Source organism: Magnolia sinica, chromosome 12 (assembly GCF_029962835.1).
Source record: "Magnolia sinica isolate HGM2019 chromosome 12, MsV1, whole genome shotgun sequence".
NCBI classification, from domain to species: domain Eukaryota; kingdom Viridiplantae; phylum Streptophyta; class Magnoliopsida; order Magnoliales; family Magnoliaceae; genus Magnolia; species Magnolia sinica.
This window is the reverse complement of record NC_080584.1, coordinates 64,338,926-64,358,468: the sequence shown is the minus strand read 5'-3', so window position 1 is coordinate 64,358,468 and position 19,543 is coordinate 64,338,926. Positions and strand designations below refer to the sequence as shown.

The window sequence follows — 19,543 nt, the reverse complement described above, 5'->3', positions numbered from 1 at the left end:
AGTCATGGATGTACACGACCGGTCGTAACACGACTAGTCATGTATACTCACGACTGGTCAAGTACCGGCCAAAAATCTGATTTCCAACATTATATACAAAAATTGAAATCTAATCAAGCAATTATATACAATATGATACAAATAGGCATAAATACTCATTTTAAAATGTACATGCCAAGATCAAATTTCATTTTATTAAACCTGCTTTTGTCGAGCGGTTTAGTGAAAATGTCAGCACGTTGATTCTCGGTAGGGATATATTCCAAAGATATAACCTTTTCTTCTACTAATTCTCAAATATAATGAAATCTAATGTCAATGTGCTTAGTACGAGAATGCTGAATTGGATTTTTTGAAATATTTATGACACTGGAATTATCACAATATAATAACATAGAATCTTATTTAATTTCATAATCACTTAGCATACGTTTCATCTAAACAAGCTGTGTACATGCATTACCAGCTGTGATATATTCAGCTTCAGCTGTTGAAAGTGATATAGAACTTTATTTCTTGCTAAACCAAGAAACTAAACAATTTCCAATATAAAAGCAACCACCACTGGTTGATTTTTTATCATCAAGATTACCAGCCCAGTCAGCATCTGAGTACCCAGCTAATTGAACATTAGTCTCATGTGGATACCAGAGATTAAGATTAACAGTACTTGCAACATATCGCATAATCCGCTTGACAACAGTCACGTGCGACTCTTTAGGATCAGACTGATATCTAGCACAAATACCAACACTTAGTGCAATATCGGGTCTACTAACAGTTAAATACAGTAAACTACCAATCATACTCCGATATAATTTCGGATCAACATTTTTACGAGTAGAATCTTTTGAGAGTTTCAAAGTTATCATCATAAGAGTATCAAAATTCTTACCATTCTCAAATCTAAATCTCTGAATCAAATTCATAGCATATGTAGATTGAGAAATGAACATTCCATCAGGTTTTTGTTTTACTTGCAATCCAAGGAAATAATTCAATTCCCCAACTATGCTCATTTCAAACTGAGATTTCATCAAATCTGCAAACTCAATAGTCTTGTCAGTACATGTAGATCCATAAATGATATCATTAATATAAATCTGTACTATTAAAATGTGATCATTATGTTTTTTAATAAACAGAGTCTTATTAACACATCCCATTTGAAAATTATGGCTTAATAGAAACTTTGTTAGTTTCTCATACCATGCCCTAGGAGCTTGTTTTAAACTGTAAAGTGCCTTTTTAAGGCGATACACATGATCAGCATTTTTGGGGTCTTCAAAACCCATCGATTGTTCAACATAGACTTCCTCATGCAGATCGCCATTTAAAAATACACTTTTCATATCCATTTGGTAAATCTTAAACTTTCTAAAACAAGCAATGGATATAAAGAGTCTAATTGATTCAAGACGTGCTACTAGTGCGAAGGTTTCATCATAATCAATACCTTCAATTTGAGTGTAACCTTATAACACTAGCCTAGCCTTGTTTCTAATTATATTACCAAGCTCGTTAGACTTATTTTTAAAAAGCCATTTAGTTCCAATGACGTGTTTATCTTTAGGTCTAGGTACGAGATACCAAACATCATTTCTCACAAATTGGTTAAGTTCTTCTTGCATCGCAACAATCCATTTTTCATCAGCAAGAGCTTCTTTTACGTTAGATGGTTCTATTTGGGATGTAAAACATATGTAATTACATATATCCTCAAGTTGTCTACGGGTACGAACACCAGTGAGAGGGTTTTCAAGAATCTGTGTGGTTGGATGATCTTTAACAGTCCTCAGTTCAGAATCAGTCTGATTAGATGAAGTATCAGATTTATCAATTACTAGAACTTCATCATTATCTGAACTTGAGACTGGTATGTTTAAGTGATCATCAATGACTACATTGATAGACTCTTGAATCACACTGGTCCTTTCGTTCAGAACCTTATAAGCTCGACTGTTTAAAGAGTATCCTAAAAAGATCCCTTCATCATTCTTCGTATCAAACTTTCCTAGATATTCACGATCTCGTAAAATATAGCACTTGCTGCCAAAAACTCGAAAGTATTTAACAGTAGGCTTTTTATTGAACCCCATTTCATAAGCGGTTTTATTATTACCTTTACTAGTATAAACCTGGTTAATGATATAGCAAGCTGTATTGACTGCCTCAGCCCAAAGATTCTTAGAGAGCTTCATACTATTTAACATGACATTAGCCATTTCTTGAAGCAGTCTATTTTTCCTTTCAACTATACCATTTTGTTGTGGAGTTTTGGGCATTGAGAATTCATGTAATATTCCCTGGTCGTTACAGAGCTTCTCAAAACTGCTATTCTCAAATTCAGATCCATGATTACTACGAATCTTACTGACTTGAGAACCTTTTTCAGTTTGAATCCTTTTGAGAACCTTTTTCACTTCTTCAAAGGTTTCTGATTTGTCCCTTAAGAAGACAACCCATGTATATCTGGTAAAGTCATCTACTGTTACCAACATATATCTTTTGCCACCTCGACTTTCCGTCCTGGTAGGTCATACAAGATCCATATGGAGAAGCTCGAGTGGTCTTGATGTGGTATCGGAATTCACTTTTTGTGTGAGTTCCTCATTTATTTGCCAATCTAGCTTTCACCACATATTTTATCTAATTTTTGTAGTTTAGGTAGACCTCTTATAAGTTCTCATTGGCTAAATCTATATAGATTTCGGTAGTGTACATGTCCAAGATGTTTGTACCACAAATCAATCTCGTCTGTATAGACCATGTAACACAATTGATTAGATGAGCTGGATTCACTAATAATATAGCAGTTTTCAGATGTTCTATGTCCAGCTAATATTACTGAACCCTTGTTGTTTAGAATCTCACAGCTTTGATTAGAAAATCGTACACTATGGTTATTATCACAAATTTGAGATATGCTTAGAAGTTTATGTTTCAGTCCTTCAACATACAAAACATTTTTAAACAAAGGAAGGTTATAGAGTTGAACCGTACCTAGGCCCATAATCTTGCAGTTGCTTCCATCACCAAAACTAACTGACCCATCAGTCGTATCTTTAAGATCGGTGAATAAAGCCTTGTCGCATGTCATATGCCTAGAGCATCCACTATCTAGGTACCACTTTGAATGGCTTGTAGCTTTGAAAGCAGTGTGGGCAACCAAGCAGGCAACCTTAGGAACCCATTTCAGAACTGTTTTGGGTTTGGGAATATAGTTGGTCTTCTTCTATCTGTTGTTATAAGGATGACCTACTGAGTTAGATTTTAAGAGCTCCTTGAGTAAATCAATTATCTTTTCAGCTAGTGGGTTTCTGTTCTGAATTTTGAAGTTGACATAGCTGCTTTTAGGTTTTTGAAAAGCTTTTGTACTTTTAGAAAAGCCTTGACTAGTATTTTTTCCTTTTGAGTTAGAAGACTCTCCTTTCACAAACTTAGGAGGAGTATACTTTTGTTTAGGAGGAACATTTTTATCGTAGCCCAACCCAGATCTGTCGCCACATGTTCTAGATCTGGATAAATTTTTTTCTAACTTTGGATCTCCTTGGGCATGTATCCTTTAAACTCAGAAGAGAAGATACTTCATTTTTAAGTTTCTCATTTTCAGATTTCAGATTTTCAATTAGGGATGTTTTGAATTCTAAATCGCATTTTGATTTTTCAAAATAATCTAAAATTTGGGATTTTTCTAAAATAAGAGATTCAAAACATTCTTTGAGTTTAAAAAACTTTTCTTTTTGAAGTTTAAGTTTGATAGCAATTTTACAACTTTTCTTGTATAGGGCATTGTAAGCGTCTTGAAGATCATCTTCATTTTCATAATCACTATTCAGATTTTCTTCGCTAGTTGAATCATCATGATCTGAAAAAAGTGATTTTGGCTAGAGTCATAAGGGCTTTAACTTCACTACCCGACTCGGTTTCAGAATCTTTTGATTCAGAAGAAGCTTTAGAATCAGACGATTCATCCCAAGTAGCCAACATACCCTTCCTTTTTGGTTTGACCTTTTTAGGACATTTGTTTGGTAAATGCCCATATTCTTAGTAGTTGTAACATTGACTATCTCTTAAAGACTTTCAAGTTTTAGATTTAGGTTTTGATCTTTTCTTATCATTTGATTTTTCAAAATCAACCCTCTTTTTACTCTTGAAAATCTTGTAAAACTTTTTCACTAAAAGAGCCATATCATCTTCAGAATCAGAGTTTTCTTGAGAAATACATTTAGAAGATTTAAGAGCAATAGATTTACTTTTAGGAACTTTAAAGTTTAACTCATAGGTTTGTAAAGAACCAACTAGTTCTTCTACCCTCATATTGTCCGTATCACGAAGTTCCTGGATCGCAGTTACCTTAAAATTGAACCGTTCAGGAAGTGAGCGTAGTATCTTTGCACACACTTTACTTTCTAGGATTTCATCGCCAAGACCCCACATTGAATTTACAATGTCATTTAATCTTATGTAAAAGTACATAAACATTTCATTTTCCTCGATATGAATTTCTTCAAATTGGTTGTGAGGAGTTGGACTATAGATTTTTTGACAATTGTAGTACCCTCGTGTGTCATTTCTAATATATCCCAAGCTTGCTTTGCAGTATCACAGGATATGATTCTTTTGAACTCATCCGGTGATAGTGCGCAAGTGATTGCATTTAGTGCTTTTGCATTGGCACTACTCTCATTTTTCTGAAGGATAGTCCAAGAGAAATAAGGAGTTACTCTTATTGATTTTGAACCATCAATACCAGTCACTTCAGTGGTAGGTGGGTTCCATTCATTCACTGTGGCTTGCCATACACTCTCATCTATTGATTTGAGGAAGATCCTTATCCTAGCTTTCCAATAGGCATAGTTGGATCCATCAAAGGGTGGAGGCCTAGTGACTGGAAGGCCATCAAAATTTGACATCTTATATAAAGCTTACATCATTAGCTCAGGAATTAAATCCAAATAAGAAAGAGAGCTATTAGGCTCTGATAACACTTCAAATGGCCAAGCTATATGTCCTAGAGGGGAGAGGGGGGGGGGGGGGGGGTGAATAGGACTATGCCAAATTTAAAATAAATACAACAGAAATAAAGAAAGAGAGATAGCCAAATAAATAAATCAATACACAATGCGGAGTACAATCTCAAAATATTAATTGTTCTAAGGACAACCATGTACCATAAAAATAGCAGGGCAACCTCACTAGAACAAATAGAGAAACTGAAGCTCAAACCGATAAAGAGATAGCAAGGAATAAATTACATAAATATAAATCTAAACTATTACAACATTCCCCACTGAGCTTGAAATAAAATGATTACAACATTCACATCCACATTTACATCCCACAAATAAATAATTAAATATATGAAATATAAATCACACAACCACAAAACACAAGGGATTATAGTGGTTCGCCTATGTGTACACCAACTGTTAATAAACAGCCACACAGCTACTCCACTCCTAATATCCTCACACAGGGGATATTAGCGTTCACTATCAAAGATAGGTTTTCCAGGTTCACCCAAAACCGTCACAATTGTGTCTTTTTCTGTGGGCTTACACAATTAAAAAAAAAATCCCTCTTCTGAGTTTTCCTGGCTCTCCTCAGCTAACCAATACAATGAGATTTTTTTGGCAAATCCCAAAAGAAAACCAAACGATAGTAAATTATATAAATGTAAAATACCTAAATTTCTCCTTCGTTGTAGCAGCCCAGAAGAACCAAGTTGGAGTAGAGATTTGAATGTCAAAGTTCAATGTCCAATACTCACTTTATAATGGTTCTAGGTTCTAAAAGATTTTAAATTAAACCAAATGGGGCTAGCTCTAATTGATTTTGATTCCAGAAAAAGGAAAAATGAAACTTCCTCTTTTTCAAATCAGATTGGAATACAAGAAACAAAATCAATTTGAAAAGCTAAAGAAAGAGAATATTAAATACGCACACTTAGCTTAAATGGAGCACAGACTTATCTCTCAGAAGGCTAAATTAAATTAGCTTGCATTTCATATTTTATTCTGAGATTCGTGCTCTATTTATAGGTGAGCAAATCATGTATTCGATTGGTCTAAAGATCTCTACGACTGGTCGTAGAACCAACAGATATTTGAAAATTCAGGCGCGATAAGATCTGGCGGTTTCACGACTGGTCATAGGTCTCCTTCGACTGGTCATAGGTTTCTCACGACTAGTCGAAGCTAGCCGAATTTCATTACCATGCTTTGAGTTGTAGGACTATGACTGGTCGAAGAAATAGTTGACACTGTTCATACGACTAGTTGAACAGTCCCTAAGACTAGTCGAAGCCCAACAGAAAATTTTCAAATTTTGCAACAAACTTACGACTGATCCAAGAAATTCTTAGACAGGTCGAAGCAGTGCTAGGACTAGTCAAACAAAGTCCAGGAGTAGTCTTAAAATAGACTAAACTCTCTTAGATAAAACATAAGAATTATGTATCCAAAATGGCCTACTCTAAAGGTCAACCTAAGGTCGATTATACCTCAATAGTGAAGTAAGGACATTGAAACTTAGAGACGAGAGACCTTTGAACGTAATGAAGCTTGAAGTCTTGATGTAGCTCAAACTTGAAAGCTTCTTGAGATCTTGAGGTTGAACTTGAAAGCTTCTTGAGATCTTGACTTATGAACAGTGCTTGTCAATTAAAGCTGATCTTGAGTAGAGCTTTGTTCTTCACATATGCAAGCTTTATAACAGTGTCTTTGGCACCACAAATTTGACAACAAAAGGGGGCTATAAACTATAGCACTTACAACCTCAACCTAAACTTAAAACCTAAACCTAAACCTATAACCTATAACCTAAACCTAAACCTAAAACCTAAATGTATTCTCAAATCCATAAACCTAAACCTACACCTAATCTTAATCTCAACTCCTTAACCTAAAACTAAACTTAAACTTCAAAACCCAAACCTAAACCCGATCCCGAACCCAAACCCGATTTACTAATCCTAAACCTTAACCTATTCTCAATTCCCTAAAGCTATAACCTATAACCTATAACCTATAACCTAAACCTAAACCTAACTTAAACCTATAACCTTAACTTAAACCTAAAACCTAAACCAAAACCTAAAACCTAAATGTATTCTCAAATCCTTAAACATAAACCTATACCTAATCCTAATCTCAACTCCTTAACCTAAACGTAAACTTGAAAACCCAAACTTAAACCCGATTCCGAACCTAAACCTGATTTCCTAAACCTAAACCTTAACCTATTCTCAATTCCCTAAAGCTATAACCTATAACCTATAACCTAAACCTAAACTTAAACCTAAACCTTAACCTAAACCTAAACCTATAACCTTAACCTAAACCAAAACCTGAACCTATAACCTATAACCTATAACCTAAACTTATAACCTATAACCTAACCTTAACCTAAACCTAAAACCAAAACCTAAACCTGTAACCTAAACCTGTAACCTAAAACCTAAACCTAAATCTAAAACTTAAATGTATTCTTAAATCCCTAAACCAAAACCTACACCTAATCCTAATCTCAACTCCCTAACCTAAACCTAACCCTAAACTTGAAAACCCAAACCTAAACCCGATCCCGAACCCGAACCCAATTGATGTAATAATGTAGCCCAATCACATGGCAACAAACAAGAAAATCTTGCTTTGTTGGCAAGCATACTCGAACTCAAGCATCACAATGCATTTATTTCCATCTCCACTATCTCTTATAGCATAGATTATTTGAGATTTGGATTTATCTCATTTTTAGAGTCATGTCCTAACATAATATGATAATATTAATAGACAAGGTGGATTCGTCACCAACATTATTCCAAGACCCATATAACTTCTCCTTATAAGAAGTTGGGTAGGGCACATGCAGCTTGAATCCATCAAAGGAGATAAGGATCACCTCTCATGTGTTCTCTCTCTTTTCATTTGTTTTTTTTCCATAGGATTGTTTATTTTGTGGTGTTTGCTCAAATATACGTACAATGTTTTATCATGTTAATATAATTATAAGTGGCTTAATCTCACCCTTCTAAAAATAAATAATAATAATTTCTACCTAATGAGAAATCACCAAGTACCATTAGGCTAAACCCAAAAGATAAATCAGCATTTTCTTTCTTTCTTTTTCTTTTAACACACACTCACACACCAGAGTCACTTACAGCCACAACGGGTACTTGAACACGTGACCTTATATTGAAACTATTTTAAATCTGCCATGAAGGCATGAGTAAGGACCTAGGTGTGTGTGCATAGTCGACGATGTGTTCACCACATTGAATTTTTTGAGCCCCACCAAGAAATAGGCTATGATTAATTTTTTGTATTTTATTTATGATGTTAAACTTATATGTATTTATGAGTGGATGAATGTGATGTGGATAAGATTGTTTGTATTTGGATGGATGTAGTTTATGTTTGGATGAATGTAGTTTATGTTTGGATGGATTTATATAGTTTGGGTTTAGACAGATGTGAATGTGAATATGATGAAATATATTATATAATAAGTGTATATCAAGAAGAATATATTGTAACAAGTGTATATCAGGAATTTTGTGCTGGAATATTGAAAAAATAAAGAGACTTTTACCTATGAAATATTTTGTAAGTAAAAGTCTCATCCACGCTTTTTACCTATGAAAAATTTCGTAGGTAAAAGTCTCATCCACATTTTTTACCCACGTTTTTACCGATGAAAATTTTCGTAGGTAAAAGTTTTGTAAATATTGTTACCTACGAAAATTTTCGTAGTTAAAAATATCGTGAAATATTTTACCTCTGAAAAAAATCGTCCGTAAAAGTTTTTACTTATTTTTCACCAACGAACAAATTTGTCGGCAAAAGTTTAGTAAATATTTTGTACCTACGAAAATTTTCGAAGGTAAAAGTATCGTGAAATATTTTTACCTACAAAAAAAATCATCGGTAAAAGTTTTCTACTAATTTTTTACCGACGAAAAAATTTGCTAGTAAAAGTTTTGTAAATATTTTTACCTACGAAAAAAATCGTCGGTAAAATTTTTTTACTTATTTTTTACCGACGAAAAAATTCATCGATAAAAGTTTTGTAAATATTTTTACCTACGAAAAAAATCTTCGGTAAAAGTTTTTTACTTATTTTTTACCTAAGAAAAAAATCTTGCCATTACTGACTGTTGAGGTCAAAATTTTGGTGGCACTCCCTCAGTCTCTCGAACCGTAGACCACTTCAACGTCTTGATCCTGCATAATGAGAACAGGCAAAGGTGACCCTGGCTAAGTCAGGGGACCCTCCGATGCCTAAGTCAGGTCAAGGGAACCTGGGTCTAAGTGGGGAGTAGTGGAGAATGTCAGAATGTTGCGTACCTATAGTAGTGGGGTCTCAATGTATTTATACCTGACTGTTGGATGGTCTGGGTCGGCTATTGTCGGTACGATTTACTCAATCCGCGGGATACTAAGATCGTGGGGATATTATACGTAATCCATGGATCGTGTAGCACATCATGCGAATAATGCGTATTTGGAAGCGAAGGAATTGGCCACGTTTGCTTATAGTAGTTTCCGAATCTGGCAGACGGAATGTTCGCCTTGACATATTGCCTCGGCTCGGCACTCTGGAAACCTTCTCTTTGAGGTCCAAGGCAAGGTGCCAGATTTATCTTATCGGGTCAAACTTCGTGCAATTGATGTCAGTGGTCGGATTGTTCGTCTTCCGTCAGATGTTAGGTAGGCAGCTTACCACTTCCGATTGGAGTGTGGAAGTCACTCCGATCCTCGGCCTCGAAGTAAGAGCACCTTCATAGCTAAGAGCACCTTCATAGCCACGACTTCTTCAGGGATGCTTACATCAGGTCAGACGAGCATCGCCTTGGTTGTTCATATACTTGGTTGAATTAGTTTGAGGCTTACCCTTGGGTTTATTAGGGGCTCGGATCTTCTTATAACAGAAGCCCCCTACTCTTCGAGTTCAACTGTGGACTCGGAGAGCAATTACATAGAAGATCGCCTGCCCATGTTAGTGCAATCATGATCATCGAATTAGAAGCGCCATATTCTTAAGATTTCGCACCTGTGGACTACTTTCTACCAGACACATGCCGACGGTTATGATTTTGAATAATTGCTCAGCTTATGATGAGTCGCCACGTAAGCCCGAGGAAGAGTCCGTGTGACAGCTCCACCTACTCGAGCATCGTTTCGTGTATCGGAGCGCATTGTTCAATGTCAGAACCGTACTACTTGGCAGGGGCTCAGCCAACGATAGATAGCCACGTGTGTTCGGGAATCAGCTCGCGACGATTCAGCTGCGGCCATCACTCCTTGCCATTAGTGCAGAGATTCTTTGTGCCTTATATAAGTTTCTTTCGGACCTACTCCTTTCATTGACATTTTAAACTTAAGTGCGTGCCGGAGGAGGTGATTTTCGGTGAGACAGATTCTGGTTGATTTAGAGATTTCAACAGGCAATTCCGACCGATCAAACATTTCCGAAAAAGGCGATTTCCAAGGACCATCTGGTGAGTCCCTCCCATCGTTCCTTTTACTTCTCTTTATAATGTCATCTGTTCTTGAGACTGTTCGGGAGTATGGTGATGACTTCGAGCTGGGGAACTCTGATGGTGGGAGAGGGGCCTTCGAAGGCCCCTTTGAAGCTATACCCTTATACCCTCCGCCTCGAAGATAGGAGGCAAGGGCTCGTACTCAACGGGCTGGTAAGAAGAAGGCCGCCTGAGTCCCCCAAACTACTACCATCGAGGCTACTGAAATGCCCACGAGTAGATGAGCCTCGGAGGTAGTCCCTTGAGGCTCCGTTCTATCAGAGTCTCAAATGAAATGGATCCATTCGGAGTTTTAGATCCCAAACTCCGTTCAGGTAAGGGCCCCTGGGCCCCTCGACACCGTGGGTGCCCCTGCTGAGGGGGAAGTTGCAATCTTCCTCTGTGCACTGCAATGTGGGCTGCGGCTCCCTCTACATCCTTTCTTCCAAGCTACAACAGCTTACCTCGGACTTACTCCGAGGCAATTCACCCCCAATGCTTGGAGGGTGCTAATCTCTGCTTCTATCATCTGGTGCTAAGTCAAAAATCCAGAGCTGACCCCAGAGGAGCTGATGAGCCTGTACCTGGTTAAGCATGACAGCCAAGAACCATGGTACTACTTCACGACCCAAAGCAGTAAAGGGTTGGGGTTGGTGATGAACCTTCCGTCTTCCAACAAGAATTGGAAGAATAAGTGGTTATGTACTGCGGGCGAGTGGGAGGCGCCAGCGATGGAGCTAGGGACTCTGTCGACTCGGGTTGCCACCCGATTCTCGAAACCAAGTCGGATTTTGATTCTCTTTCCTTCCTTTTTTTAAAATCTCCTTCTTCTTCAGTCAAAATAGAGCTTTCTTTATCCTTGTAGATTTTCTAAGAGGCACGCCACTCCTTGCCTCGGCCCAGAAGAACCGCATTGCCATGGCTAGGGCACGATCGGGGAACTTCATTCCTGGATAGACCTGATCACTGCGGCCAACCTTCACTGGTTCGGGCTTTGCAAGTCTTAGCCTCTCCCCACATCCTTCAGTAAGTTGTCATCTTATTACCTTTGGTGAGATCAACTTCATTCGATGGGTTGTTGATCCGTTATTTCTCGTGCAGGTATGGTTGAGGTGTCTGGTTCTCGGAGGAGAAAAGCTGCTCCAATAGCAGAGGAGATGCTGATGGCCAAGTCGAGGATGAAAACTACTGTGCAGAGGAGGCAGGCCGCCCCTCCCGGGGAGGGTCCCTCTGTTGCAGTTTCGGTTGCCACAGCTCCAGTTGTGGTGCTTGCCGATATGCGGGTTCCAGCAATCATTGTTCCTGCTCCAGCAACTATAACTCCTTCCACAGTAGCAACCATAACTCCTTCCCTTCCTCCCACCATCGTTCCTCCCACTGCGGAGGCCCCACCTACAGCCCCCGAGCCCTGCATTGTCGTGCCCTCTTCCTCTGAACAGGAGGAGGCCATTAGGATGGCTGACGATATGCTCTCTCCCCTCGAAGCTGGAAATGAGTTCGGGGCCATGGCTCAAACCTTAGCAGGTAGTCAGACCGGGGCTAAGGAGGCAGTGGCCTCGGCCCAGGTGGGGATGGGCGGCGGGAGGTTCCAGCCGAGCTACCACTTGTCTTGCTTGACGCCTTGAGCCGCCAAACATGCCCCAAAAGAGGAGATAGCCAAACTTCTCACCAAGTCAGACAGCTCCTTCCTGAATGTCTTGATTTCATTTTCTATACGATATTACTCGTTGCTTTTTTGCCTCTTTTTATTTCTTCCTCACCCACATGCTCATTTTTCTATCTCCGTTCAGACTGTCCTAAAGCTCCTTTCGACTCGGGAGAGAATATAGGAGCTCAAGAGGAGGGATGCTGAGGTGGAGGCTCTCCGGAACGAGGTGGGAGTTCACAGGGATGAGGCTACCCTGCTTCATCTCGAGCTAGGTGAGCTGCGTCGGCAGCTTGAAGATGGGAAGACCAGAGAGCTCCAGCTGTAGAAGGTTGCAGACAACCTCGAGGTCCGATGCGAGGTAGCGAAGGCTGAGCTAGCACGGGCTAGGGCTCATGCGGATTCGTTGGCCAAGGAGATTACCCGGCTGGGAGAAGTCCTATAATGGACTAAGGCTGAGGCGGCAGAAGAACGAAGCCGAGTTGTCTCTCAAGCGATGGAGGTTCAACGGGCCGAAGACGAGGCTTCCCTGGCAGGAGCAGTAGCGACTGTGATTGATGCCTTCAAGGCTTCGAAGGAAAGGGATGCCGAAACCATCAAGTTTTACAACTGTGGCTTTGATGCTTATATTGAAGCAGTCCAGGATTTGTACCCAGACCTTAACCTTAAGCCCTTGTTGCCTGACAACACTGGAGAGGAGCCTGGGAAGACGCCCGCTTAGACCAAGCCCCCGATTCCCAAGCGCCCCCAACTGTATAAATCTCAGTAGCCCTCTTTTTTTTTCTTTTTTGAATGGATAATATTATTATTTTTTGAATGGATGGTATATTTTTTGAATGTTTGATGCCGACTGTTGATTGTTGAATTGAATCATTTTCCTATCGGTTGATCTCCATGTATGGCCGAGCCGAGATATCCTTGGACTGGTCAGCTCCCTCCAACACATTTTTAGTAGACCTTTTTAAGCCTTCGTGGCTTGATTATTGTTGAGTCCGAACCCCTGGGGGTTCGGATCTTCCCACGATTGGCAAGAAACCTCTGCTCTATGCGTTAGTCGGATGATGAGCTGATTACCTTACTAGAGAGTCAGGTCATCTTTTGGTTTTTCCCTTGTCTTGGAGGGGATGCCATGTCGAGTTTTCGTGGGATTACGTTTTGACCCCTTCTTTAAGGGATCATCCCGTTCAGTCCGCCTCTGAATATGAGAGGCGACTTTTACTTAGTAGATAATTCCGGACGTGTAGAAGATGAATCATAAATTTTATTGAAAGCCTTAAAGGCTGGTTGCTCGGAGGTATACATTTATTAGGGGCCTTAAAGGCAAGTACATTAGGGATAGTAGATCTTCAGATGCTCGGCGTTCCAATGGTGAGGGAGTTAGCGGCCCTTAAGGTCTTCCAAGTGGTAGGAGCCTAGCTTTGTTGATCGGACCACTCGATATGGTCCTTTGCAATTAGGCCCGAGTGCTCAAGCCCCTGGCTCAATAGTGATCTGGAAGACCCGACGGAGGACCAAGTCCCCTAGGCAGAACCGCCTGACCTTGACTTTAGAATTGTAGAAGCCCGCCACTGTTGATGCCAAGTGGTGACTCGGAGCCTCGAGATGTCTCAGACTTCCTCAAGAAGATCCAGGTTAACTACAATCTGTTTGGAGTTTTGGTCCTTTTGGTAATTTCTTACCCAAGCAGTAGGGAGACCGATTTCTACTGGCACCATTGCTTCCGAGCCGTAGGAGAGCGAGAATGAGGTTTCCCCAGTGGAGGACTGAACTGTGGTCCTGTAGGCTCAGAGGACGAATGGGAGCTCCTCGGCCCAGTTACCTTTTTCTTTCTCCAATTTCATTTTGAGATGGTGTTTAATAACCTTGTTAACCGCTTCCACCTGTCCGTTGGACTGTGGGTGCCGAGGCGAAGAATATGCTTTTACGATGCCGAGCCCTTAACACATGCTTCAGAACTTGTCGTTATCGAATTGTCGGTCATTGTCGGACACGATGATACACGAGATCCCGAACCGATAGATAATATTTTTTCAGACAAAGTCAATCACTTTTTGTTCGGTGATCTTTGCAATAGGCTTAGCGTCAGCCCAGTTGGTGAAGTAGTTGACCGCGATGATGGTGAACTTGACCTGCCCTTTCCCGGTAGGTAGATGGCCGATGATGTCGATCCCCCACTGGGCGAATGGCCACGGTCCGTTCATGGGGGTCATTTCTTTCGCTAGTTGCCTCGGCACAGCCGCATAACGTTGACATTTATCACATTTTTGTACATAGTCCTTCGAGTCTTGCTTGAGAGTCGGCCAGAAATATCCTTGACGAAGTATCTTTAGGGCTAGAGCTCGACCACCAGAATGGTTCCCGCATATTCCTTCGTAAATCTCCCGAATCACGTAATCAGCTTCATCCGGTTGAAGGCACCTGAGGTAAGGCTGGGAATGCCCCTTCTTGTATAAGATGCCGTCCAGGACGACGTATCGAGCCGCTCTTACTCTCAGTCGTCTCGCCTCCAATTTATCCGGAGGGATTTCACCAGACGTGAGATAGTTGAAGATCGGGTCCATCCAGCTCAGAGTAATGTGCACTGGATTGACTCTTTCTGACTGGCCAATGCTTGGATGTTCTATGAATTCAACGAGGATGAATCGCGGGATCTTCCCTTCCGCGGCCGAGGCGAGCCTCGCAAGGGTGTCGGCCCATGAGTTCTCCACCCTTGGGATCTGCTAGATAGTGCAACTCCAGAATTTTTTGATCAAATTTCTCACCTCATCGAGATAAGAGATCATCCTTGTCTCTTTGGCTTCATACTTAGTGAAAATGTGGTTTACCACCAGCTGCGAATCGCATCGGACCTGAAGAGACTGAACGCCTAAACTTGCCGCCAACATGAGTCCGGCTAGTAAGGCTTCATACTCTGCCTCATTGTTCAAGGCTTTGAACTCGAATCTGATCGCATATTGGATAATCGTAGAATTGAAAGCGACCAAGATGATTCCGGCTCCAACTCCTTTGACATTGGATGACCCATCAACATGGAGGACCCATCCCTTATCCAATATTGCCTTTTGGTCACCTAGGGAGACAGGCGGGGTCATCTCAACTTCGGTGCCGATCTCATCTGCATTCGTAGTTGTGAACTCGGCAATAAAGTTTGCCACAGCTTGGCCCTTAATTGCTGTCCTTGAGCAAAATTGGATGTCGAACTCTCCGAGCTCAATGGCCCACTTGGTCATCAGTCCTGAAACCTCAGGTCTCTGGAGAACTTGTCTTAGAGGAGAGTCGGTCAATACAACGATAGAATGAGCCTGGAAGTACGGACGCAACCTCCGGGCTGAAACAACAAGGCTGAGTGCTAATTTCTCCAAGGACGGATATCTTATTTCCACAGGTACCATCGCCTTGCTCACATAATATACAGGGTATTGCTTGTTTCTGAATTCTCTGATCAGGGCCAAGCTGACAACCGAGGCCGAGACCGTGAGGTACAAGAATAGGGGCTCACCTTCTTCAGGCTTAGATAGGAGGGGGTGAACCCAGGTACTGCTTCGCTGCTGGAAGACTTGCTTGCATTCTAATGTCCACTCTGCCTTCTTATGACCCTTTAATTGTTGAATGAAGGGGAGGCATTTGTCTGTCACTCTGGATATGAAACGTCCGAGTGCGGCGACTCTTGCCGTGAGGCATTGTATTTCCTTGATGGTCCGAGGTGAACTCATGTCAAGGAGTGCTTTGATCTTGTCGGGGTTGGCCTCGATGCCTCGCTGACTGACTTGGAACCCAAGGAACTTTTTCGATTCAACCCCAAAAACATACTTTGCGGAGTTTAGCTTCATCTGGTATTCTCAGAGGACACTGAATGTCTCCCCAAGATTTGTTAAGTGATCAGATGCCTTAACACTTTTCACCAGCATGTCGTCAACATATACTTCCATGGTGTATCCGATCTGTTTGGCAAACATTTGATTTACCATCCTTTGATATGTCGCCCTAGTGTTCTTCAGGCCAAATGGCATGACCCGGTAACAGTAAAGTCCCTTGTCCGTGACAAAGGTAGTCTTTTGCCTGTCTAGGGGATGCATCGCAATCTGGTTGTACCCGAAATAGGCATCTAGGAAGGAGAGTAACTCATGACCAGCAGTGCTATCCACTAGTTGATCGATCCGAGGCAATGGGAAGCAATCCTTAAGGCATGCCTTATTCAGGTCCGAGTAGTCTACACAGACCTGCCACTTCCCGTTGGATTTTCTAATAAGCACTGCATTTACAATCCAGTCAGGGTAATATATTTCCTCTATGAAGCCGACATTGAGTAAGATGGAGACCTCCTCGATAATGGCCTCGTAGCGCTTGGCGTCAAATGGTCTTCTATTTTGTTTCACTGGTTTATGATCTGGGTCCACGTTTAGCCTATGGACCAAAACATCAGGGCAGATCCTTGGCAGGAACGTTAACATTTCGAACCGTTGCTCGGAGCTTAATGATGTACCGAGCTGAACGGTCATGCTCGGGTCTGCTTCATTGAGGGGCACTTTCTCCAGATCTTCCACAGACGAGGTCCTAGCTGATCCTAGGGGGTTCATGATCCTAGGGGGTCCAAAATGTTAATAGTAATTGCTTGTTTGACGGATCCCTTTTTGACTGCTATCGCGTAACATCTCCAAACCTCGTGTTGATCGCCTCGGATGTAGCCTATTCCGCCCTCAACTGGGAACTTCATCATTAGGTGATAAGTAGAGACAACTGCCCTCATTGCATTAAGGGACGATCGGCCCAGGATGACATTGTGCACCGATAGTACATTGATAACAAGAAAGTCCACCATAAGGGTGACTAGGTGTTGTCCTTCTCCTGTAGTTGCTGGGAGGGAAATGGCTCATTCAGAGATCACTCTCTCTCCGGTAAAGCCTTAGAGGGGGGTCTTCACGGGTCGGAGGCACGACGGGGAACCCCCATTCTTTTAAAAGCTTCAGAATATATCACATTGGCTGAACTTTCGGTGTCGACCAGGATGTGGTACACCTTATGATTTGCTATAGTCATCGTGACCACTAGGGCATCGTCGTGCTGATGCTGGATTCCGCGCGCATCATCTTCTGTAAAGGTTAGGCTACACAGATTGACCCGAAGCTCCTTAATAGGCCGCTCAGTTAAATGGATGTAGTGTTCCGGATCGGACTTCTGAGAGTAGGTCTTCCGAGCCTTGTTGGAGTCTCCTCCACCAGCCGAGCCCCCGAAAATGGTGAGGATTTCAGCTGGTTCTTCCATAGGGTTATTCGGTCACTCTTGCTCACATTCTTCCTTCTAAGCGGCCCTCTCTTATTTAGTGTATCGACGCATGTGTCCTTTATGGATAAGGGACTCGATTTCATCCTTGAGATTCACACAATCATCCGTATTATGGCCGTAGTCATGGTGAAAACGGCAGAACTTTCGTCTGTCCTGATGTTCCGGGTCGGCCTTCATACAAACAGGCCAATTCAAAACTTTTTCTCCTCAGATATCTAATAGGATCGGTTTAGCGGACGTATTGAGGGGGGTGTAGGAACGGAATTTCCCTTCCGGTCTTCGGCTCGATCGACGATCGCGAGGGGCGCGGTCATTCTACCTTTTGCCGGTCGGCTGAGACTCTTCGTTCCTAGGCCTCTTCCCTTTGCCAGTTGAGTCGGTTACTTGTACACTTTTGCGGGCGTTGGTAAACTCCTCGGCATTAGCAACAAAGTCCGCTAACTTCTTCGGAGGGTTCTTCCCAATAAAGAAAGTGAACCAAAGAAAGTGAACCTTCCTTCTTTCAGACCACTGAACACCGCAGTGAGCGCCATTTTGTCATCGTAATCTTCTACCTGTAACGCTTCCTTGTTGAAGCGAGCAATGTAGTCTTTTAGCGACTCTTTTGGCCCTTGTCTGATGGTGAGCAGGTGAGTGTTAGGTTTTCGACTTCTCTTACCACTTATAAACTGGGTAAGGAATAGTCGGCTTAACTCTGTGAAGTAACCGATGGAATTGGGTTTGAGCTGACGGTACCAACTCCGAGTGGATCCTATAAGGGTGATAGAAAATCTCCTACACATCATCGCATTCGTTGCTGTCTGGATCTGCATCCATGAATGATAGGCTTCTAGATGCTCAGATGGGTCACCGGACCCAAAATATTGGATGATAGGAGGTATTCGAAACCCTGTGGCATCACTTCATCCATGATGGTGGAAGTGAAGGGAGGTTTGGTCTCTTCCATCATCGCCTGAACCGTGGCAGGAACTGTCGACAATTGCTGCTTCCTTTCCAGGGTTAAGAACTTATCATTGAGTTCCGTAAACTGCGCTTTCCAAGGATCTTTATTCTCAGCGACAATCTCTGGGGCATCTTCTATTTCTGGAGTCCTCCTTTCCTTCCTCCGCTCTAGCTGATGGCGTAAGTCTGTAGGTGTCAGGGCCGAGGTGATCGAGTTGTTAGTGGGAGCCCAAGTGGCGGTATTCCGTGTCGAGACTCTAACTTGTACCGAAGGAGGATTCTGACCCGAAAGCGGCGCCCGAGAGTGTTGGGGTGCCTCGGGCCTCATACTCCTCGGCATAGAGTGAGCCTCTACGAACAATACGACCAGCTCGAAAACGGGATCCTCGCGAATTGGCTGTGGTTCCTGTCGTTACCTTATTCTGTTTACTTCATCGCGTAGGGCCTGAATCTCATTTTTCATGGCTCAACACTTACTCGCCCGGTTGCGAGAACGCTGAGAAGGTCCCGGAGCTGACTCGGCATAAAGTAGTGACGAAGAGCAAGTTGGCTCATTTAGCTCTGGTTCCACAGCCACTGGTTTCTTCTTTCCTCTGGCCATTATATTTGAAGGTAGGAACCTGACCTTTTATATCAATTTCCCACAGACGGCGCCAAAAAATGTTGAGGTCAAAATTTGGGCGGCACTCCCCTCAGTCTCCCAAACCATAGACCACTTCAACATCATGATCTTGCATAATGAGAACGGGCAAAGGTGACCCTGGCTAAGCCGGGGGACCCTCCGATGCCTAAGTCAGGTCAAGGGAACCTGAGTATAAGTGGGGAGTAGTGGAGAATGTCAGAATGTTGCGTACCTGTAGTAGTGAGGTCTCAATGTATTTATACCTGACTGTTGGACGGTCTGGGTCGGCTATTGTCGGCACAATTTACTCAATTAGCGGGATACTGAGATCGTGGGGATATTATACGTAATCTGTGGATCGTGTAGCGCATCATGCGGATAATGCGTATCTGGGAGCAAAGCAATTGGCCACGTTTACTTATGGTAGTTTCCGAATCTGGCAGACGGAATGCCCACCTTGACATATTGTCTCGGCTCGGTGCTCTGGAAACCTTCTCTTTAAGGTCCAAGGCAAGGTGCCAGA

At 42.0% G+C, this 19,543-nt stretch overlaps 1 protein-coding gene across 1 annotated transcript; it reads right to left on the bottom strand.

Annotated features, from left to right (window-relative positions):
• Nucleotides 1–14,203: 14,203 nt before the first annotated feature.
• On the bottom strand, nt 14,204–16,003 carry LOC131220168 (uncharacterized). The gene is made up of 2 exons (XM_058215132.1): nt 14,936–16,003; nt 14,204–14,890 (listed from the first exon to the last, which is right to left on the bottom strand). Exons 1-2 carry the CDS (start codon nt 16,001–16,003, stop codon nt 14,204–14,206), a joined length of 1,755 nt encoding a protein of 584 aa, XP_058071115.1.
• Nucleotides 16,004–19,543: the final 3,540 nt, after the last annotated feature.

Excerpts from the sequence above, each read along its gene's own strand:
- LOC131220168 (XM_058215132.1), bottom strand. The coding sequence starts at position 16,003 with ATGAAGCTAAACTCCGCAAAGTATGTTTTTGGGGTTGAATCGAAAAAG. Across the intron at positions 14,891-14,935 it reads TGATCTCTTATCTCGATGAG|ATCCCAAGGGTGGAGAACTC; the intron begins GTGAGAAATTTG and ends ACTATCTAGCAG.